Source organism: Sciurus carolinensis, chromosome 9 (genome assembly GCF_902686445.1).
Source record: "Sciurus carolinensis chromosome 9, mSciCar1.2, whole genome shotgun sequence".
NCBI classification, from domain to species: domain Eukaryota; kingdom Metazoa; phylum Chordata; class Mammalia; order Rodentia; family Sciuridae; genus Sciurus; species Sciurus carolinensis.
Window position 1 is genome coordinate 38,340,811 of NC_062221.1, and position 25,350 is coordinate 38,366,160.

Below are 25,350 nucleotides of genomic sequence, written 5' to 3' on the forward strand. Positions count from 1 at the left end.
CAAAATTAATAGTGAAAGAATAACAAAATAACAAGAGATCATCACCAAAGTATATATTCATCTTTTAACTAACTTCAGAGAAAATTCATAAATGAACAAAGAAATATTGCAAATACCATACATAAAATCAGTTTTTAGAAAACATACCAGAAATTATTTTTGAACAAAAAACATATGTTGTCATGAAATGATTTTAAGAAAGGGCTAGTATTCAAATATCATAAAGGTTTAGTAAGTCTTTTCTATTTCTGTGCTTTCTGAAGCACACAAAGTCTAATATTTGTATAGTCTGAATCGAAACTGAATTCTGACTGAGCTATTCTGCTTACAAAACTGTAGAAGCCAATATTATTATCTTCTTTGCCCAACATTAAGGAACCACAAGCTTTAGTATCATAATCTTAACCTTAAAATATATTTTCTATGATCCCTTCTTTCCTACATTTTAGCCCAAAAAGTGGAGTAAATAAGTTTCACTGTTGGTTATTTCAAATAAGTAATCACTTAAAATCCTTGGATTTTAACATTTTATGAAACAACACAGACTTGCCAATTGAGTGTATTTGCCTTGGTCTTACTAAAACCAACATTTAAAGTACACAAATGAGCATGGAGGATGTTTTGCATTTATACAGACACTGTCAATTCATGCCCAGTTTTCAATTTGCAATTTACATGCTCAATTGCCCAATTTGTACATGAGAATATGAGAACAATGGTTGCCTCCATATCTATGGCTGTACCAACTGCAGTCATTTTTGAAAATTTAAGCCTAATTATTCTCCACGGTTTTGCTTCGAAGAGGCACTTATTGTTCATATTCTTTGAAGTAGCTACTAAGATGTTTTCTGTACCAAACACAGCAGAAAAGAAAATAGGATTGAAATAATCAATTTTATATGAATCACACTTTTATTTTTAAGTTGGTAATGTTATACAAGTTACAGATAATTTCATCTCATTCTCATAACTAAATTATCCAATATGACTGCCTTAATGATACATCTGAATTACAGTATGAGCCGCATGGTTGTAGGCTACTTGGACAGAATGAAGACATGTGTCAAAGCAAAATGAAACAATTATTAGAAGAAATTTTATAATTTGTTTTTATTACTATATTTAATATTTTCTGTTCTATGAATATAGTCCTATATACTTCAAATTGTTAAAATTACATAAAAATGTTTTGGTGAACTAAGCACTAGCTGCTATTTTTAGGTAAAAAAAATTTCTTCAAGTCTGGTTTTTATTTGTTTGAGAAAGGGTCGGGTGGTAGAGTGGATTAGGCTAAGGATACACATGTATGTGCACATGTGCCCACTTATACATACACATATGTACATATGTACAAGTATGTGCACATGTACACATACATACTCAGCATCAAGAATTTGATGATCTAGGCCTATGTCCTACTAACCCACTTGTGCCTCTACTAGTGGGTGTTGAAGGAGTGCCCTCAGGGGCCAGGACAGCTCCACTGGACGTCTCGTTTGAGCCAGTGGAGTCAAGCCATACTGGCGTCATTCTCCCTGGTGTTCACAAATGCCCCCAGTTAGGCCCAAACTCCAAGTCACATTTTCAGATATTCTCACTCTCAACCCAATTTTCTACTGCAGCTTTATCATTTTTTTACTGATTGTTTTTCCATCCAGGCTCCCCTGCCAATTCATAGAATCCCTATTAATAGTCATTTAATTATCTTATACTTTAACCCTTCCTAAAAATAGTTCCCCCCAAATTTCACATTGACTGAAACCCACCTTTGGTTGATACCAGCTTCTCCAAAGCACTTCCACAGGAACTAGATCCTTTTTCACTTCCCTTCATTCACCAGGAGAGGAGAAAAATTTCTCCCGAGTGCTGTTCCCAGAATATTGACGTTCCATCATCGTTCAGCAAAGTCACCTTTACTGAAGGTTCCACTGTCCACTTATTGACATTACAATACCTAGCATCACTTTCCACCTAAACCTCAACAACCTGCTGGATATTTCTCTTCATCACATTTCTGGCTGATAATGTTGGACACTTTGGTGTCCATGTTTACTTGACATCTTGGTACTGAAGACCCCCCAGCATGCTGATTACTGTGAACATCTGAATGCCTTTTCAGCTGCCCCACCATTATGACCAAATCCTTCACCAAGCAGCATTCTGGATGGCCACGCCTTCAAAATCCCAAACTCAGAGTTTCTCAGGGCTCACCTTAACTCCTTATCTCTCCCGTTTAGACTTCCCATATCTACCAACTATCAAGATGAAACAATACCATGGGGTTTCCTACAAATCCATGATGAATAACCCCAGCAGACCCGTATGGTTTGTCCCCAACCATTTATTCATTTGCTGCTAAATTCTAATCGCGATTCCCACAGTGGCCACTCCAAACTTGCTCCAATCTCAAGACCTCAAAATTCATCCCATTTTCTTTCCTGCATCTGGGAAGACAATACTGCCTTCAACATTCAAGAATGTTGGAACCTTCCTATTATAATCTTCCTTACCTCCTGCCAAACCCAAACTCTAAATTTTGTTTCTATTTTCACTTATTTTTTTCTTTTCTTTCTTTTTTCAGAAAAAATGTGAAGGCTTCTTTAATGAATCCCCTTTTCAAAGACTACACCCCCAGCAATGGGCACTTCTCATCTGCATCTTCAATCTTTCCTCTAGTGCACATACTCAGCCTAAAGATCACATCATTTCCCAATCCTAAAAAGTAATGCACTAAAGCATTTCCTTGAACCTGTTGAACCCTTAAAAGTTGTTCTCTGCTCTCATGTTCAGTGTAACAAGTTTTTATTCACTGCCTTCCACACTTTTTCAACGACTTGAAATCTACTTTCGCATCTAGTAATGACCTACCTAATCATTATATTCACATTTGGAAAATTTCCGTTTTCCATAAATACACATTTAGTTTGATTTTTAGGTAATATTACAAAGTGACTTCACATACATCGTCTCACAAATTGCTCTAAGCTCTGTGAAGTAGTTACAAATGTAGCTTGTTTATGAATGTGGTAACAGAGGTAAGCAGAAGTTAAATGACCTGCCTGAGATCACAGAGCCAATTATCTGAGTCAGAATTTTAATCTATAGAGTTTAATACGGTATTTCTCAACCTCTGCACCACAGACACTTTAGGTCAAATAATATTTTTGTTATGGGGGCTGTGCAGTTCATTGTAGGATGTTTTGCAACACCCCTAGTCTATACTAACTACATACCTTAGCAAAAACAATTTTTAAAAAAACCCTTTTCAGTGGTAACAACTGAAAATGTCTCAGTCACTGCCAAATCTCTCCAGGAAAGCAAAATTGTCCCCTTGAGAAGTATTGGTCCAAGTGGATACTAAGCAGCATGTTTTGCTTTTCACAACACAATGAACAATACTGATAACTACATATTTTCTAAAACTGCACCACTTCACTTTCGTCTTCTAAGAAATTGTTCTACTGTGATTCTGCTCTTGTGTTTCTTTTTCTTGTCTGGCCTTCTTCACCAGGAAGTTGGCAAATTGTTTTAGAACCAACCTAAGAACCAGCAATCCAAATCAAGGCTGACACTTGACCTTGAGCAAGTTACTTTACTTCTTTGAAGTTAGGTTACTTCCTCTGTAGCATGAGAATAATAAACTGCCTATTATGAGTTATATAAGCACTTAATGAGATTCTAAAAAGGAAAAGCAGCTTAACTATTGACTTAAAAACATACTGAGTAAACACTAAGGTTTTTGCTACCACAGGCCACATACAGCCTTTACTTGATCTTTATTCATTTCACCTCTTTTAATACTAATTCTTAGGGACACAATTGCTCTCTGTTTTAGCTATCACATGAAAATTCAAACAAGATTCTAAAATTTTGCATCAGACTTTTTCTTCCCCTCTTTATGCTATCTCCTACTAAATCCTGATTGTGACATTAATTATGTTTGACTTCTTTCTTCTTACTACTTTTTGGTTCAATATTTCCCTTTATAGTTCTTCTTTTTCTATTCTAATTCATGCACCTTTCATCTGATTTCCAGATTCTTTGAATAAACTTCCAGATAGTGTTAGTCAGATTTTTCACTGCTGTGACTGAAAGACCTGACAGCAATAATTTTAGGAGGAAAGTTTATTTGGGGGCTCACAGTTTCAGAGGTCTCAGCCCATAGACAGCTGGCTCCATTCCTTGGGGTTCGAGGCAAGGCAGAATATCATGGTGGAAGAGTGTGGTGGAGGAAAGCAGCTCAAGACATCACACCAGGAAGCAACCAGGGGGTGGGGGGAGAGAGAGCCAGAGAGAGAGAGAGAGAGAGAGAGAGAGAGAGAAAGAGAGAGAGAGAGATAGGGAGGGAGAGTTAGATGGGGAAAGAGAGAAAGAGAGAGCTCTCTTCACCAGGACAAAATATAAATCCGAAGAACCCACCTCTTCCAGCTACCCGCTACCTGCCTACAGTTACACATCAATTAATCCCTCTCAGGGGATCAATTTACTGATTGGGTTAAGGCTCTCATAACCCAATAATTTCATCTCTAAACCTTCTTGCATTGTATCACACATGAGTTTTTGGGGGATACTTCATATCTTTTTTTAAAATTTTTATTTGTTTGTTTTAGTTATATTTAACAGTATAATCTATTTTGATATATTTATACAAGCATGAAATACCTCTTATTCTAATTAGGGACACATTCTTGTGGATATACATGATGTTGAGATTCACTGTGGTATGTTCATATATGTACCCAGGAAAGTTATGTAAAATTTATTCCACTGTCTTTTCCATCTATGCCCCACTTCCCTTCATTTCCCTTTGTCTAATCCAATGAACTTCTGTTCTGTCCCTCCCCCTTGTTGGGGATTATCATCCACATATCAGAGAAAACATTCAACCTTTGATATTTTGGAATTGACTTATTTACCTTAGCATGAGAGTTTCCAGATCCATCTATTTACCTGCAAATGTCATAAAGACATTCTTCTTTATGGCTGAGTAATAATCCACTGTGTATATATAGCACAATTTCTTTATCCATTCATCTGTTGATGGGCATCTAGGTTGGTTCCAAAGCTTAGCTATTGTGAATTGTGCTGCCATAAACATTGATGTAACTGCATCATTGTAGTATTCTGATTTTAACTTCCTTGGATATATACCAAGGAATGGTATAATTCGGTCAAAGGGTAGTTCCATTCCAAGTTTTCTGAGGAATCTCCATACTGCTTTCCAGAGTGGTTGCACCAATTTGCAGTCGTACCAGCAATATATGAGGATACCTTTTCCCCACAGCCTTACCAACATTTATTTTGCTTGTATTCTTGATAACTGCAATTCTGGTTGGAGTGAAATGAAATTTCAGTGTAGTTTTTAATTTGCATTTCTCTAATTCCAAGATATTTTTTCATATATTTGTTGACCATTCATATTTCTTGTTTTTAGAAGTGTCTGTTTGGTTCTTTTGCCCATATATTGATTGGGTTACTTGGTTTCTTCAGTGTTAAGCTTTCTGAGTTCTTCCTATCCTAGAAATTAACACCTTATCCAAGGTGTGGGTGGCAGATTTTCTCCCAATCTGTAGGCTCTGTCTTTATGCTCTTGTTTCCTTTGCTCGAGGAAAATGTTTTAACTTAATACCATCCCATTTATTGATTTTTTAAAATTTTTACTTCTTGTACATCAGGAGTCTTATTGAGGAAGTCGGTTTCTAAGCCAATGTGTTAGAGTATTAGGCCTACATTTTCTTCTACTCGAATTTCTGGTCTAATGCCTGGGTCTTTGATCCACTTTGAGTTGAGTTTTATGAGGGTGAGAGATAGGGGTTAAATTCATTCTACTACATATGGATTTCCAGTTTTCCCAGCACCATTTGTTGAAGAGGCTCTCTTTCCTCCAATGTATGTTTTTAATGACTTTGTCTGTATAAGATAAGTGTATTTATGTGGGTTTATCTCTGTGTCTGCTGTGCTATTCCATTGGTCTTCATGTCTGTTTTGGTGCTAATACCATACTGTTTTTGTTACTATAGCTCTGTAGTGAAATTTAAGGTCTGGTATTGTGATGCCTTCTGCTTCATTTTTCTCACTAAGGATTGCTTTGGCTATTCTGGGCCTCTTATTTTTTTAAATGAATTTCATGACTGTTTTTTCTACTTACATGAATAATGTCATAGGAATTTTAATAGAAATTGCATTAAATCTGTGCAGCACTTTTGGAAGTATGGCCATTATGACAGTATTAATTCTGCCTATCCAAGAACATGGAAGATCTTTCCATCTTCTAAGGTCTTCTTCGATTTCTCTCTTAAGTGTTCTGTAGTTTTCATTGTACAGGTCTTACACCTCTTTTGTTAGATTGATTCCCAAAGTTTTTTTTTTTTAGGCTATTATGAATGAGATAATCTTCATAATTTATGAATACAATTGATTTATGGGTGTTAATTTTGTATCCTGCTACCTTGCTGAATTCATTTATGAGTTCTAGAAATTTCCTGGTGGAATTTTTTGGGTCTTCTAAATATAGGAGCATGCTGTTGGACAACAGAAATAGTTTGAACTCTTCTTTTCCTACTTGTATCCCTTTAATTTCTTTCTTTTGCCTAATTGCTCTGGGTAGAGTTTCAAGGACTGTGTTGAATAGAAGTGGTGACAGAGTGCATCCCTGTCTTGTTCCAGTTTTTAGAGGGAATACTTTCAGTTTTTTCTTCAGTTTAGAATAATGTTGGCCTTAGGTTTAATATATATAGCTTTTACAATATTGAGATATGTTCCTACTATCCCTAGTTTTTCTAGTGTTTTGAACATGAATGGGTGCTGTATTTTGCCAAATGCTTTTTCTGCATCTATTGAGATAATCATGTTGTTCTTGTCTTTAAATCTATTTATGTGATTAATTACATTTATTAATTTCTATATGTTGAATCCACTTTGCATCCTTGGGATGAACCCCACGTGATTATAGTGCAGTATCTTTTTAACATGTTTTTGTATGCAATTTGCCAGTATTGAGAATTTTTGCATCTATGTTCACCAGGGATATTGGTCTGAAGTTTTCTTTTCTTGATGTGTCTTTATCTGATTTTGTATCAGGGTGATACTAGCTTCATAGAATGAGTTTGGAAGGGTTTCCTCCCTTTCTATTTAATGGCATAGTTTGAGGATGTTTGGTAGCATAACTAAGGGATCTTGCGTGACCAAGTGATCTCAAAATGATGGGAAGTATAAAAGACACATCTATTTATATTTATCTCATCCTTTATTAATTTCCATACTTTTGTTTTATATTATATATGATGTTGGCAAATTTGTATGTATGTGAATCAATAGAGGTACATGTGTAAGACATCTGTACTTGAAATATATTTTCTGATGTGCTACATGTTAAAACACTTAAGAGACTAGATACTGTATAGGTTATTAACTCCAAACACACTGGATACTTGAACAAGATCAACCATCATAAATCATTGCCTTAATCTTGCTATCCTCTTGCTACTCAAAAACTGTCAAATGATAGGGAATTCCATTCACCAAGTAAAACACCAATAATTCTCAACCTGGCACTCACAGCCTCCTATCTTCTGTGCAGTCTTGTTCTGAACTCTCCTTCTACAACATCCCACCCTTCTCCTCTTTCACTATCCTAAATTATGTTTGTGAGAATAGGGATTATGAATTATTCATCATTTTTCCTTACAAATATGTAAAACTTCAAATATTTCTAGAACTAAGCTATTATTTTTCATACACACAGTGTTCATATACTAAATGATTACACAAAAGTTACATACTGACTTTTACTATAAATATTTTTTAACACACTTCACCTATTACATTAGATAAGGACCTCTTGGAGAACAAACACGACTATAAAACGAAAAAGCATTTCATAAATGCTAATATATAAGTCAATAATCATGTTCAGTTATCACAGTCAGCATTTTTAAATATATTATATTTACAGTATCATCTGAAACAATGAACACCACCTCAGAAGGATAATGAAACATTAAAAGTGTATTATACACCTTTAACAACCCCCTCAAAATTAAAGAAGCATATCTCACTAAAGTAGTGACATTATAGAATCAGATGCTTTTTTGAAGCCAAAAAAGTTTAGAGGTACTGAGTAAGATGTTTGTAGGTGCCAAGTGACCCAATGAAAGTTTAATGACTGGTACATAAAAAAGAAAAAGCTGTACAAGTTAACACTTACAAAGTCACGAGTCTTGTACTAAAGAATCCAGAAACAAAGCTGTTTTCTTTATATAAGCACACTTGCCTGGTTTTAATCTTCAACATAGGGCAATGTCATATTTTACTATGCACAGTAAAGATAAAGTAAATCTGTAGCTGTGAAACTGAAATATTTTTTCTTGGGTATCTTCATTCATGGCATCAACAATATAAGAATAATTATTATTGAGACTTTATATAAATCATTAAACCAATGTGAAATGATCCAATGGCAATAATAAAGTTTATCATTTGTTATATCAAATAACATTAGCTTTCACCTTGATATAGAACTATATGGTTATATTTCACATACTTTAAACTGGATCTGAACAGAATGAAAAAACTTTGTTTGGAATTTAGAGAAATTTGGAATGGAAATATTCACTTTAAGGTAAATTTTTGAAAATCAGCTTCTACATTAAAAATAAAATATATCTAAATATTGAAAGTTGCATATTAACAAAAATGAATCAAAATCTAATATTAAAAAAATTGATTAAACAAGAATATTGGATGCCTCAGTCCAGAATAGAATACAGGAACTAAAATAATAACTTATTTCTTCTTGCCTATAAAATTGCCTGAGAATCAAATGGTATCTTCTTACCTTAATGGCATTTCCCTTATTTTGTGACATCATATATGATTGATAACCCAATTTGCCCACTTTTCCAGATTTCCAATGATATCCACTTGACCTTCAATATATATAAACAAGACAAAATGTAATTACTAAAAACATTTCTCCTTCTAATGATAACAAATATATTTTATCTGTTTCAGGAAATAGAAATTCATCTGTTAACATGTAACAAACCACCACAAAATGAAAATGAAATATCAATAATGGTCCGATATCCTCAGTAATTTTAAATAGCTCTACCATATTGTGACTTTTGTGGAGAAGTGAATAAAAGTGAAATGTAAAAACAGAGTTGAAGAATTTCATTGTTTGACATTTACAATGACTAAAGATAGTTTTACTGATTTTTAGGAAGCTTTACAGATTGTCATGCAGTTTTAAAAATTAAGCATCACCAGATATAAATAGGAAAAGGAAGCAAAACAAGACTCACATATATTCAGCAGATCTAATAAGTTGTAAATTTCCTATTAAGACTTCAAAGAAGCTCCCATATTGAAAGGTGACAGAGATTGCCAAGACAAATTTTAGTTTTACAGTTTTAAATTAGTATTAGTTGAGCCTCATGAAAATTTGTCGAAATTACCAGGACAGGGAGTCCAATTCTTATTTAAAATATAATGATATAACACTTTGCTCAACTTCACGCAGGCAACAATTAATAAAGACAAACAGGAGAACAGTAGACTTGAATCTTCCTGACTAGTGGGTGGCCTGTTCGTACTCTGGCTATGACATTTACTATCTGTGTAACCTTAGAAAAGAGTGTAAGCATTCTAAAACTTCAGTCCAGCTTTAGAACATTTTTTTTTAAATAATCCAAAAAGGTTCCACAGTTAAGGAAAACTCGCTCTTGGACTCTGATTCCCAGATGAATACCATGATCCATTAAGAAGTCTAAACTAAGTACAAATTGATGAACATAAAGAATGAGCTGCTGGATCATAAAGAGGAAACAGTGAAACACACAATGACAGACACTATGTGGTGCCTCCATTAGACCACAGCTCTGGTTTGTTAGAGCATGCATGGACGCCAGTGCTTTTCAGAGCTGGACTCTAAAGATAATGCTTTCAGAAGATATTTGTAGGTATTCAATGGTCATCACCTTGATGAGCAAGCAAAAGTAAATTTAATGTTCAAAGTGATAATACTTCATATCAGCAAATGCATAGGAAATATGAACTCTCATTCTTTAGAAGAAGGTTGTAAATTTCTGAAGACTATTTCGAAAACAAACTCTCAGCACCTGTTTACACATTAAGCTCAAATGACAGAGGAAGGAATTTATCCCACAGATGACCTTGCATGTAAGAAAAATGCATTTTGAAATATGTCCATGGTAGCATTTATGATCACATAACTGGAAAATTAATGTACTTGCATATGTATAGACTTTCACAAAATAAGAATTTGGGGAAAAACATTTTAATCATTAAAGTGGTACCAGAAAATGCATTGGAACTCGGCTTCAAGCTAAGAAGGTTATTTCCATTATACAACTATCAGCTCTGACGCTTGTCATCTTTGTTTATTATTTTTACAATGAAATAATAGTCTCAGTGAAATTAATACATATATAAGCACTATATTAGAGAATTCTTATTAACGAACAATCAGGTCACTAGTATTGGCTGAAGATATATCAAACATACTTGTGGGTTTTAATGATTCTAACAGCTGTTCATGCAAACTCCTGCCCCAAATTTTTAAAAAGAGCCCTAAATATAAACTGATCCTCAAGAACTGTTATACCAATTTTCTGAGAGCAAAGGGAAAAGTTCCCATCGCTGCCCTAAACATTTCAGACCATAAGTCATTGAGAAGTGTGATATACAAAGAGAAATATGAAAGGATAAAATCAGATAAAGTTCAGAAGAAGCAAAATCATCGTAATTTAAAAACCAATGTTCCTCATATAAATGACACAGAAACAAAAGTAGAGGGAATTTAATATTCCTTATTCATTAGGAAAAAATCAAAATATCCATCCACTAAACATTTTTATTGGAATAATAACACTGAAAAAAATAGTTCTTTATATAACTCAGTTTAATCCTCTAAAATTCTCTAAAAGTTTCACCTACTTTCCTTCTTCCTTTTCTTTGCTTCTTGTAGATTGGAATTCTTGTAATTTCTTTTCCATTTCTTGGTTCTCCAATTCTAACTGTACTTTCTCCATTCGAAGTTCTTGAATATTTCTGAAAATATGAGATTTATATATAGAATATTCAATTGGAGTAAACAAACAAGTAAAACTCCAGGCAAAATAATTTCATATGATCTTTTGCTCTTAAATTAAGATAATAATTAAAGGATGAAATATTTCAACTAATTTCTTTATACTTCTTGAAATATGATCTTTATAAAGCTAGCATTTGACATTCGTTAATATTCTCCTTAAGCAAGGTATCTCTTTAACACTTACACTTTGCTTTTTCTATTACATTGCTAGATGTTTAAAATCATGATTCACTTTATGTATGAGCCATGTCTTTATATATTCAAATATCTATTGCACATGAGAAGAAAATTATTTTCTAATTTCCATAATCTCTTTCTTCTAGTTGAATTCAAGTAGTTTAAAACTATTGTTTTTCCATATGGGAACTAACAGATTGGAAACCTTAAATAAATCTCTACCTTTGCATCATGTATGTAGAAGGATAAAAGCAGAGGGTGTTCGGAACTTCTTAGGAAGAAGCCCCAAAATTAAGGTTTTTAACAGGAGATTCTTGCGCAAGAAATTTTGATAACACTACCTGAAGCTCATCAAGCTTTCAACACAAGCTATTTTCCTCACTTTCCAATTTTGGTTTCCTATCAACATTAGTCATTGACTCTCTCTTTTACAGATAGAAGCCAACATAATTCTCTAGATTTTATTATTATCTATCATGAATTTAAATCCCTTCATAATGACATTTGTGTTCCAAATTCAAGTGGTGAGGGCAAACAGGACACTATAGCATGGAACAAAACCAAAGAAAAATGGAAATCAGAAAAAGGAACTCATCGATAGAGGTGTAAGCCATCGCCAAAAAGCAAGCAGGTCAAGCATATTTCCCCAAGTCGACACAATCCAGGGAGATATCTCAAAAGTGATAGGCAGCACAGTCTGTTCAGAGGGTTAAGAGAAGCTGACTGATACAGTAGTAAAGTCATTGTTTTCATTATATCTACATCAGAAAGAGACATTCAGCTTCTACTACACACAAGCACTAAGATAGGTAAAAGGAGATGAGACACAATGGAGGTTCCTGTATGGAAGGGAATCCAGCCAAGTGTGAGTGATTGTGATACAGTGTGATGGTGTTCTCATCAGGGAAGAACAAGGCGCTACCTAAGCACACAGAAAGGTCATGTGCTCCAGTTCTAGACTGTAGAAACACTTCATGGTGTAAGCTGAAACATAAAGGAGAAAAGGACTAAGCCAGTTAAAGAGAGGGGGTGAGAGCAGTGTTCCAGGAAGAAAGTAGAGTGTGAATACAGATAGGAAAAAGTAATGTGTAAGTCAAGGAACTAAAAGTTCCCTCTGACCAGGCATTAAGTATAGGATTAGAAAAGTGGCAAGAAAAGGATCCACTGAAGTGGAAAGTGTTCAGGTCATGAAGAACCTTGTAAGCCAAGAGAAATTGGGATTTGTGTTGTAGATACAATAAGGATCTTAAAAGAGTTGATCAGACTTGCATTTATTTAGAAAGATCATTCTGACTGTACTATGGATTATCAATAAGAAGATAAAGGCCAAAAGCAAAATAGTCAGGAGGCTACTCCAGTAATCCAGATAGTAGAAAGATTATGCTAATCTGACAGAGTAGAGGTAGGGGAGAGAAAATGGGAACATTTGAAAAATGTAAGAAAATATAATTAACGATATTTGTAGACTGATCAGAAATAGATGACTAATAAGGGAGGGGATAAGAGAGAATCTAAAACCAGGAACAGTGGCATCTGCTTGTAAACCCAGCACTCAGGAGACTGAGACTCTAGGAATGCTTGGGCTCAGGAGTTTGAGATTAGCCCAGGCAACCTAACAAGAGCCCATCTTAATCAATCAATTAATTTTTAACAAGTTTAAAACAAGAAGGGAATCTAAAATAATCCCAGGTTTACTGCTTGAGCAACCAGAGGGGCTAATGGCGCCATTTTCTGTTCAAGACCATTCTGAAGAGAGCCAGACTAATTCAGGTTTTGTTCTTCATATGCTCTCCCTGCTCAAAGTCTCATCAGCTTATATAAAAAACATGCTGCTTCCAGAGGAAGAGTTCCAAAGCACAAATGTGATTGTTACTCATTTTCCTAGAAGTATTTTAAGGTTTCCAAATTCCCCACTGTAATAGAGAAAAGGGAAAAACTTAAAAAAAAAAAAAAAAAAAAAAGTCAAGACAAGATTAGTGACCAAGGGACCAAGTATGTATGTTTGGATTTTATGAGTTTCCGACAAAACAAGGGCTTCCTCCTGGAAATAGACACATGGCTGGAAGGGAATACATAGGCACCAAGGAAAGCTAAGTTCGATCCTGGAAAAACCATGTCAACACAGCATATGCAAGAACTGGAGATAAGACTGAAATGAGTTGGAAGTTAGGAAAGAGACAGAAAAAAGGAGTGAGAGAAACCAGAGTCTTAAGCAATATAAACACAATTGTTGAAACAATGTCCAGTAAAAAGCTTGGAATGAGGAAAGGGTTAGGATGAGGACTTCATGGCCATTAGCATAGAAGATGAGCTTCATCCTGGTTTTAGTGGGTTTATGGATCATGAGTGGGTCAGGAAAACACACAGGTCAGGAATAGTGTATTTCTCATTTCAAAGATAAATTCCAATCTCCTCACTATAGCATACATGTTAGTTATTAATCTAGACCCTGCCCTTCTCTCCAATTTGGATATGTCTATAATCTTCAGTCATTTGAATATGTCTGAAAAGTCCCAAAACTACATAATATATGTACCTTTGCAAGTTTCATCAAATAGCTACCCAAGAAACCACATCTTTCAGACAAAATTTGGACATCTCCTTACCCCAGAAGCTTGGGCCATGTTCTCCTAGGCCCCTGTGTTTATATGTCACACCATGCTTCATACTACATTGTCAATGTAATTTTAGTTCTTTGCATCCTCTGCAATCTACTTGAGGCAAAGACTGACTTCCTTTTGTATTAATTATTAAGTGCAGTATGTATAACATGTACATAATAAATACCTGTTATATGAATATTTACAGATATAGACACAGAGTTGAAGCATATCACTGATTTTTTTAAGTATGTTCTTTCTCTTTTATAGTAATTAGATAGCTCCCTTTATCACTAAAAATGAAGGTAATGTGTAATAATGATAATGCCATATATTTGCATACCTCTTTCCACAATGCTTTTACATCCAGTATCTAAAAAGTATCTAAAAAGAGAACATTATGAAAGCTCTGAAGACATGGAATAACCACAGGACAATTAATCTGAATCAGGGACTCAGAAATCAAGATTAAAAATTAACATTCTGTCTCCAAATCAGGTGAGTTGGCTCATAGTGATATTTGAGAGAAAGAGCTTGAGGATTTCCAATAACTTTAGGAATCTCAAAGGGAACCAATGTGTTGACCCTTCCTATAACCCTACAATGTCATGAAATTCCCAAGATACCAAGAACTGGGTGGCTCTGGCCAAAGGCAAACCCTGTCAATCTAAGACAGACAATACTCTTCCTGGGAAGAAGCGTTCCACAAAATGTCTTTTATGTGAGTGCTGAGGTAGATGTTTTCTGTTCTCTGAAGTCTCCAATCTTAATAGTCTCCAATTTGAAGTTTCTCCTTATATTTCAAAATGATTCTTCTTTAACTTTTAAAAAAGGGTTGCAAAATGTTTTTAATTTTCTGTTATAATGCTTCAAAGGCTAATGAGCCCCAACTTTATTTATATCTTTTACTTTGATTCTTGTAGAATAAATAGTACTCATTTTTAAAACTATTACAGATTTATAATATTTTAAAACCTATTCTCTTAGTAGATAAAAACAAATTTGAGTTTAAATTAAAATATATAAATTAACAACTATCTCTATCTAAGAAATAAATATATATGTACTTACTTATATTTTAGCTTTACAGAATTTCCTGGTTTTCCCCAAGGAATAACTACAAAATCTTTGGTGTTCATGATTATTGTTTTAAATTATTCCAGTTTGTGAAAACTTCTGAAAAAATAAAAGAGACAAAAAATTATGCCAGAGGTAAAGCAGTATAAACTACCAATTAAGGAAAACTTTTAAAACAGAAATCATTTTGATGAAAAAGGTGAACAACAAAAAATTATAGGTTAAATATGTTTTAAGTTATGTAAAATTTACTAATGAAACTGATATTTCATCAATATTCATATATAACAAAACACTGGGGAAATATTCAACTAAAAATGAAGCTAAAGCACATATTCTGGCCACTATGGGTAAACTGTAAAAGTATATACTGTCATGTCCCATAACATTTCAGTCAATGATAAAATAGATATTTAACATGGTCCCTTAATTTTATATTACCTATTGGCATTGTAGTGATCTTAATTTGTCTAAGTGCACTCTATTATGTTTCCCTAATGACAAGATCACCTAATGTCATATTACTCAGGACATATCCCCGCTGTTACACAACATACCAATGTATATCAGGTATTTGTTCCCATTCAAAAATAATATACAAATAGGTTCTATATAATGCAAAATGAAAAGAAGCTTTGAGATACAATCCAAACCCAAAATACTTGTTTTTTACTTATATGGCAATGTAAAATGAAAATTAAGGTATATAGTAATTACCCAAAGGCATTCTAATATCCTCATTTATCAAAGAAAATTTTAATGATGCTCTTTGGCTAAGATCTGAAATTAGCATATTTCAAAAGGAATTTTTCAAGAAGAAATGAAATAAAAAGGATTTTCTGCTTAACTCTGAGCTAACCAGAAAATTGAATTATTCAGAACACCCTGTTTCCTGAATATCCCAATTATTCATGGTTCTATAGTAATTTACTCTGTATTGCTAAATTACAGTATCACATGCACAACTATTACACTTTATGTAAATAAATTCCTACATTCTAAAAGCTTTTATCACAGTAGTTATACTCTTAGTGCCCAAGTCCTTGATGTTGTCAGTTTATATATAGGTCTCTAAGTGTTTGTAACCCAATAAATGTTTATTAAGGCTGTCATAATGCAAGACTCCATGCTAAAAGACTTGGAGGAGTCAAGGACCAAGGAGATTTGTTTTCCTGGCTCAAATGGCTTAGAGTCAAATAATGACTATTACGGGTAATAGTTGTGTATAAAAGACATAAAACAGGGTAGAAATTATAAGGGCCCTAAAATTTATAGATGTAATGATATAAGAAGAAAGAGGAGAAAATTCAAGCTGGTTAGCATCTGAGTGAAACTTGGAAGAAGAAAGGTGCTTACAGGTGATGATATGGATTAGATGAATATTCCACAATGGGAAAAACAGTTCCTGAGTGGAACCAATGACTAGTTTAATTTGGTTGAAGTACAAGGCATATGGAGGGCAAAAGTAAACATAGCATTAGATAGAGGCTGAGGCTCCGTAATGGGTGACTTTAAAAATGTCGAGTTCAATCATTTGGAATTTATGTTGTAACTAATGAAAATCAGTGAATATTTTAGAGGAGAAAAACAGATGGTAAGTTTAGAAACTGCTGTAAGACTTATGGAAAGACGGAATCAAAATTGGAACAATCAATGGACATCTACATAATCAAATGATTAGTTTTTCAATATTTTTCTTTTGGAAGTATACCTCATAATTTCAATGGTACAACTGATCAAAACACTTTTGGAATGCCTCTTAAAACTCTCCGCAGAGTTTTATACACCCAGCAAACATAAATTCATTCTTTTGTCTTCATTGAAACAAAAAAACTAGATAAAATACTTGTAATATTTGCATCCAAGAAGGAACTAATATTCATAATATGTAAGGAAATCAACAACTCAATGGCAAAAAAAATAAATAATCCAATTTAAAAATGGGCAAATGATTTTAACAGGCATTTTTCAAAGGAAGTCATACAAATCACCAAAAAGTATTTGAAAAAATACTCATTATGGAGTACAGTGGTTATCAGAGGCTGGGCAGGCAGATAGAGGGATAAGTAAAGGTTAATCAATAAGTACCAAGTTGTAGAGAAATAAGTTCTAATGCTCTATTGAACTATAAGATGTTTCTAGATAATAAAAATGTACTGTATATTTTTTTAAAAAACTAGAGAACTTGGTATCTTTACACCACAAAAAAATTGTAAATGTTGAGTTGATAGATATGTTTACCCTGATTAGAATATTATGTAATATATAAATGTATCAAAATATTACAGGATATTCCATAGAAATGTAGAATTTTACATGTCAATTGTAAATGATATTAAATATAACTAATCCTCAGGGAAATACAAATCAAAGCCACAGTGAGATATCCTCTCACCCCATTTAGAATGGCTTTATCAACAATCCAAACTATAACTAATGCTGGCGAAGATGCACAGAAAGGGGTTCTTTTCTGTAGGTTTGGTAGGATAACCGTATAAAGGTTTCTCAAAAAACTAATAATAGAACTATCATAGGATCCAGAAAGTCCATTAATGGGTATATAACCAAAAGAAATAAAATTATTATATTATTTATCACAATAAAAAGATACCTGCACTCTCATACTTATAGAAGTGCCATTCACAATAGCCAAGACAAGGAATCAACCAAGTTGTCCAGTGATTGATGAATGAACAATAGAATATTAGTCATAAAAAGAATGAATTACAGCATTTTTAGGAATATAGATATAACTGTAAAAGGTAGATTTTTTTTGCCTCCTTGGAGAGATTTCTGAATAAATTTATTCTATAAAGATAACTGCACAATAACATTACACAAAATAATTTTAAACAATATAGTGATTACATTATAGAATGAAGCATATTTGCACATTTGATCACCAATTATTTATTTAGCTCTTCCTTCATGACTCCTGTTATAGGTAGTGAAGCTAAAATGGCAAATAAGACAAAGTCTTCCCTTAAGGAACTCACAATCAAGGGGAAAACCACACACACAATTTTAACATTGTGGAACATCTGGGAAAGTCACCTGAACCAGATTCACTTTTCAGTCACCAAGTCTCGTCTCTTGAAGCTAAAATAAATTGCAAAGAGAACCAAACACACCACAGGAATGGAAAATTATGATTTATATGGCTTTTGGTAGGGACGTGGCAACATTTTCAAAGAGAACTCTCTTCTACTCTTTCACCTTCAGGAATCATCTTTGTAGAAAATACCTTTGTATATTTTTACCAAACAGAGGCTACAAAAAGTGTCTTTTTAAAAAGTCCATAGGAATGATCCTGCTTAATAATATGAATCTCTATCCTTTCAGATCATAATCAGGAAACCCAGCACTGGACTATTGTTTACAATTGACAACTTCACACAGACACACACAAATCTCATAATGTTATCATTAACATCAAAAATATGAAACAAAAGAATACTCAAAGTTAACCTGTCTCATTAAAGTAACTTAAATTGCCCTAATTCTATTTATACATTGAGATATACAATTCAATTTTATGTGTGTACATCTATCTAAGCATCAAGCCAAGCTGATACCCAATGATTGAGTTTACTCATACAGAAAATGAAAGAATGTCTGTAAATCTCATTAAAATGAGGTGATTCAGATTTATAACTCTGCTGATAATGTGATTTAACCAATAAATGATCTTATTCAGGGGGTATTTCACTCCACTGAATGCAATTAGTAAGGCTTCTTCTCAATTAAATGTTTTATCAAGTCACTTGCATAAGCCAATTTTCTTGTATGAAGAAAATAAGGAAGACTATAATTGTGAGTCATGCTGTTCTGCCTGTTTCCTTTGGTAAAACCAACAGAGAATCAGTTTTCTCCAGGCACCAGGCTATAACAATGTCAGCAGCATGAAGTGCAAACTGCAAAACTTTGGTCATCTAATGAAGACAGAGGTACAGGTGAACTCCGTTATGCAAACCTCAATGTGTCTGTCTATCTCTTTCTCATTTTCTCTCTAACAATTAAATACCAAAAGTTAGTAGAATTTGGAAAATTTTCTAGCTGGCTAATTTATTAGATGGCATCATTTTTCTGTCCCCAATTCCATTTCTGCCTGCATATATACACCCAATATGACCCAAAATTGTCCATGATGATTTGATGCTCCTTCTATGCATGTTCCCATTTGGGGAGCAACCCAAACATCAAGGCCTACTGCACAGAAAAAGGCACTTATGATGATCTACACAGCTTGAAGCTCAGAGCATGCAGCAAGAGGTACTGCAGGCTCCCAGAGGACTTAGCATCACACCACTAGAAGAATGGGAAGTTTGGAAAACAACTATATTCACAATGGGGCAACTTTTTTAAACTAAAAACTTACCTTACACTGGTAGATTTTTTTCAAACTCAGATCATTTTAGGTCCCAAAATTTAATAACCATAAGTATTTTAGGGTATAATTTTAAAGGATCTAATCGACAAACTCCTTTGGATAGATTAACATGTTTAGGCCACTTACTGATTTCCATAGTATTGGCAAGAAATATTAAATGAAAACTAATTTGATTAAAATATTTGACTTACACTCTTAAGAGAATGCTACTTTTTAACATTTAATCCGTCCAATAGGAACCTCTTTCCAAATATATATGTATATATTTTTCAATTTTTTTTTACAATTTAAGGAACGAATTGATAATACATGATCTCTAGCATAACATCTTGTACTTTAGTAGCATACTAAATCAATATATGCCATGTTTTCCAAGCGCAGGCCCTGAAGTAAGTCGGGTAATATTGACTTAAAACTTCTTTCAATCTTTCAGTCAACCAAGATACCTGATAATGAAACACTATTCAGGGCACTAATCAAGCCAGAGTAACTCAATTTACCCTCTATATGCTGGTTCCTTTTAGAACAACTGAGAAAGTTTGCCTTTAGATATCAAGAGGTGAGATATTATTTTAAAACACTTTCAAATTAAAAATGATAAGTGATATTTAAAAGGTGGTATGTAAGTTCAGAAGAACTAGGTGTCCTAAGTCCACCAGACCTAAGAACATCTTTGTGTGAGAATGACCTCTGCCCACACAAATTCATGCAATATTCATGCAATATTCTCCATGTCCTGCAATACTCATCTATAGCTACCTTTAAAAAAGTGTGAATGGCATAATAGTTAAAAATACAATTTTGCTAATTCCACATCAGCTAAAAACTTTATATTATTATACACAACAATGAAAGTATTCTATTTCCAATTCACACCTCTCAGAATCCTGTTTAAGTAAATATGTTATCTATACTACTCATTCGCATACCCAGAGTAATACCCACTATTACTCTGGGTATCTCTTCATGAACATTTAGGCATCTGAAAATTAAGATGCATCTAAGACAGGGGAAAAAATTCGCTATATTCTTCCCAGTTCTGTTAGCTCCTCTAAAGACTTGAAATCTAAATATGGTTCTATACACTCAAAATGATTAATTCATATCATTTAGGAGATTTGTTGGCAAACATCCTTCCCTCTTTTACACTTTCCACCTGTCATACATAAAAAGGAAATTTAGAAAAAGAACTGCTTTATATTGAGTATTTTCCAAATTTTATAGCAATATCTCTAAACACCATTTAAAACCTTTTGGGTATCAAATTGCTCCCAAGTAATATGAAGTTGCTGATTTTTTTTTGTCTCTAAATCATTGCCTATACACATAGAAAAAAATAATTGGCAGCTACTCTGCTTAGCATTTAAGCTCTTTCATATGCATCCCAATCTTCCAAGTCTTCCAATTTATTTTCCACTTCTCTGCTCACCAAATTTTATTCTATACAACACCCAGTTCAAAGGTTACCTAAGGAAGATTTCCTCCAAAAATGAACTTCCCTTCTGTAATGACATCATGTGTATTAAGTTAATTTGCTGTTATATGCTGCATTGTTTTATTTTTCTGCATCATTGCTTATATAAATGTCATTTCCCTAAATAGCCCAAATATGTAAGAGCAGTTCTACCACTGATCTTTGACTCCCCAGCAATTAGTACAGTGTCTCCACATAGTGCAATGTTGAAAATGTGCCAAATTTTAAGTATTTCAATTTTTCTGCTTGAAAAATTACACAGTCTACGTAATGGGAAAAAATTTAAACACATCTTTCTTCCCACAATAAACCTTTTGGTTTCTTTTTCCCATGTCTCCTACCACACCTCAATGAGCAATCGATAAATATAAATTGAAAACTGCACCTTGCATCAAGTTAAAACACTGATGAACATGGTGAAACAGTCCTCACTGAACATATACTCTGGTAAGAGAAATGGGAAAAAATGAAAAAGCAAGTAGATTAATTGCATGAAGTATTAAGTATCCTGAAGGAAGTAAACAAAGTAGTTACTTTCAGGTAATTCATTTGCAATATAACTGGAAATTTGATGAGAGATCAGCACAAGCCTCTAAGTATCCTATAAGATTAATTATTCAAAGAGGTGGAGGGAATTGTTAGATTACCCTAAGCATATATCTTGTACAATTTTAATTCTGTATAGCTTCAGCTTTACAAGAATTTTTTAAATGAGTTTTACTAAATTTAGAAGGCAAGCTGTATGTGTACACACACATATATTCTACATATTTTCATAGATGTTGAAGGCAAGTCATACATATATACACACACCTACATATATATGTACATATGTGACATATATGTATATGCATACTGAGTATATGGATATATGCCATACACGCACACACCCATATACCTGAGTGCTTTTAATGCTTATTTTTTTGCGGGGAGGGACTTCCACTGCTTCCAGGAATCAGGTACTCCCACCACAACTTTAAGTTGAGAGGAGTGGACTTCAAGAGTGAAGTAGGTGCATGTGGCCAGGAAGGCAGAAAAAAAGCTACAAAAGAGAAAATTATATGTTTTCTCAGGAAACCAAATTTTTCACAGTGCACAAATGACTTCAAAGGATAAAATATGCTAGCACTTGAAATAAAAAGAGATTGTAGAAAGTACAATTGAAGGTCCTGGTTTCTCCATTTAGGGTTCCCCTTCCTACATTAGCATTATAGGGCTAAGTTTTTTTGTTTGTTTGTTTGTTTGTTTATTAAAGCACAAAACGCTGAACTCCTGGGCAGCGCTAAATCTTGCTGCTCCCAGGCCTGATACTGTGTGGGCACATGGCAGGGTTTAACAAACACCTAGGACGACGCCCCCCAGCTCCACCCTGCAATGAATCTCCTTTCCAGTCGTGCCGCCAGATTCAGCACCACCCAGACCCGCTCACAGCCCCACCATGTTACCCAAGACCCGTGGTCTCCCACCTCCATCCGCAGCCTGCCAACTCTTGGTGTGACCTCCGCCGCTTCGCCTACTACGGAGGCCAAGGCTGTCCAGAGTTTCCGCCTTCGTCTCCTTGGTTACCGCGTTACCTCGGTACCCATAGCAACCAGAACTCTTGGTCCTGCCGCTGTCCGCCGGCAGAGGGAGCAAAGGAGCCTCTGGATTTTGAGACAAAAGGGCGGTCACTGGAAGAAAAGGGCAAGGCAATTTAACAGATCCTGGAGGCTTTTCTGTACAAGTGGTCTTGGAAATGAGGGATAACACTGGGCCCCCATCATTGCAAGCACTAGTCTAAGAACTTTAAATATAATATTTGCTTCATCATACAACAACCCAATTGATATTTAAGAAAACTGAGGCACCGAGACGGGCGTGGTGGTGCTCGCCTATAATCCCAGCGACTCTGGAGGCTGAGGAAGGAGGATGCAAGTCAAAGCTAGCCTCAGCAACTTAGCGAGTTCCTAAAGGAATTCAGTGAGACCCTGTCTCTTAAAAAATATTAAAAAGGATTGGGGATGTTGCCCAGTGTTTAAGCAGCCCTGGGTTCAATCCCTGGTACAAAAAAAAAAAAAAGAAAAAGAAAAAGAAAAAAGAAAGAAATTTAGGCATCGAAAATGTTACCAAATCCAAAATAGCAAAGCTACCAAATAGCAAACCCAAGAATCTCCCCAAGCAATTTAGCCTCAGAACCATATATATATATAAATATATATCCTTTTTCTTGCTCATCAAAGACTACAACAGACAAATTTAGGATAAGAATCTAAGTCTTTGGAAAGTCCAGAACTTTCTTTTTCTTTATATATGACCCCTGGAGATGTGTGAGTATAAAATGTATGTGTGAATAAAACAAAACAATTTCCACCAAAAACAAAAACTTATGCAGTCACACACACACACATAATCAACCCATGAACAGAGTCCTCTGTGGGAAATTTAAAAATTATTTGGGGGCTTGTTAAATATGCTGTTGTGTTTTTTTTTTTTAATTTCTATTTTTATATACAGTATGATGGCTATGTGGTTGGTTCTGCAATCACTCCCTAGATTATAATAACCACATTGCATCCATATTAGTACTGAACTAATAATCTCAATTATTATAATTAACATACTAAGCTTTGCACCCTTTCTTCACCCTGCAGATGTCCATTTAAGAAAACACTTAACATTTTCTTTTGGTGGACTCAAGTATACAAGAGTATAACCACCACAAATAAGAGAAGACAATGGGTTTGTGGGGTATATTCAGTCTTTGGAGTCAGGCAGATTTGAATAAGAGTCCTGGTCCTGCTACACATGCCTCCTGGGTGGCCTGAGTAAACTGTAAAGCCCATTCTAACTGGTTGAAGGTGATAACAGAACCTTTCCTCCACACACAGTGATGGGTGAAATGGTAAATAACACAAATATACTGTCTTTAGCTATAAGCCATGCCCTTAAACAGTAAGAAATGGTGGTGGTGGTGGTGATGGCTATGAGAGTTGTTCCCATGTGCTCATGGTATGACTTCCCCAAATCCTTCCCCTAATGCCACTACAATAACAAGTTTCAAGGGGATGTTTAATACCACTACCCTCCTTGTGCTGGCTGTGTTTCTTAGACAGGTATACTCATCAAATTACCAGGAAAGGTATTTTCAGTATTCATTTATTCATCCAACAAGTATTAATTGAAAGTTCATTGTTCTAGATCTGAAAATTGCTGCAGTGAAGAAAATAAACTCCTTTAAGGTAATAAACAAATACAAATATGTATCAAGTGTTATAAAGAAAAAGCATAATAAAAAAACAGAAAATAATTAAGAGTTCAATTTTAGATTTGATAGTCAGAGAAGTTGAAAGTAGGGAAAGAAGAAGTCATGGGCAATCATGACAAAGAACATTCCAGAGAAAGAGAACAATAAGCTGACTTCAATTCTGTCCCAATAAAGAGCAGTATTTTGCATCAAGCCTCTCATCACATCTATATAGGACTCAGTTTGGGGTCAATAAAAAAATTCTTACAATGCATTTACTGGCATAATACTATTAAATAATGTGTGAGATATTCTGGTATTTTTGAAAGCATAAAAATAACATTATCTTGTTCATGTTTAGAAAAATAGCTTATGTACAAGTAAGAAAGACAAAAGCAAAAACACAGTAAAATACAAAGTGTAAAGTACTTGTCTTTCAGAACTGTGATTAGTGACAAAATGAAATGAAACATGTGAAAACAATGACACCTCTAGAAAGATGATACTCTCTCCACTGAAGCAGAATTCATTTAGCTGACACACCAGCAATCCTGCAAATAGTTTACCACATCTATATCAGGAGCACAGTATTCCTGAGGGTTTTTACAAAATCACGCTTCATTGTGCCACCGTGAAGACAAGATTTGAACCCAAGTTTTCTGCTGTGAAGACAAGATTTGAACACAAGTTTTCTGCACAAGGAATACTTAATTTAAAGAGAAAAATTACCCATAATGCAGAAATTAAAGCACAGACTTATTGAGTTTGGACAATAACTGGAAGGTCATGCTTAAAAACATTTCTCTCTCTCTCTCTCTCTCTCTCTCTCTCTCTCTCTCTCTCTCTCTCACACACACACACACACACACACACACACACACAAAACCATTGAATAAACCCAATTCATTAAGTAATTTTTTTTGTACTTGGTAGAAATGCTGCCTGGAAGAAAATTATGGCAGACCCTAGGGTTTTTCTGGTCCGTCACAGGCAATAAAAAGCTTTTATATGAATAATAAAATCATCCTCCCACATAATTGTCAAAACTCTGTGTGATTTAGCTTTAAGATTTTTGCCGTTTGCAGTGGTGGGACCTACAGAATTCAAGGAAGCCTCAAATCAGGAATCTGTGAGAAAGGTTTGTGTTTCTGTTTCTCACTATCCTTGGTGCTTCAGTTTTATTAATTGTCCACATTACATTCACAGAACAGGACAAGGAATGTCATAAAAGTCCTATTTTGACCAGTACCTGCGCCTGGCAGGTGCTCAAAGCAGTTTGTTCTCCAGGGACCA

At 34.4% G+C, this 25,350-nt stretch overlaps 1 protein-coding gene across 4 annotated transcripts in view; it reads right to left on the bottom strand.

The window, feature by feature from the left end:
- The window catches only part of Zbbx (zinc finger B-box domain containing), a 138,922-nt gene extending 116,542 nt beyond the window's left edge, over positions 1–22,380 (bottom strand). For 3 of the 4 annotated variants that reach the window (XM_047564471.1, XM_047564472.1, XM_047564469.1), the window contains exons 1-4: positions 22,301–22,380; positions 14,965–15,069; positions 10,960–11,073; positions 8,837–8,927 (exon numbers count right to left, since the gene is read on the bottom strand). In XM_047564471.1, coding sequence (XP_047420427.1) covers positions 8,837–8,927; positions 10,960–11,073; positions 14,965–15,032 — 273 coding nt within the window. In that variant the 5' untranslated portion in view covers positions 15,033–15,069; positions 22,301–22,380. Of the gene's footprint in view, positions 1–8,836; positions 8,928–10,959; positions 11,074–14,964; positions 15,070–21,219; positions 21,245–22,300 lie in introns of those variants that run through there. The other variant, XM_047564470.1, reaches the window with a different exon arrangement.
- Between the last annotated feature and the right edge of the window lie 2,970 nt (positions 22,381–25,350).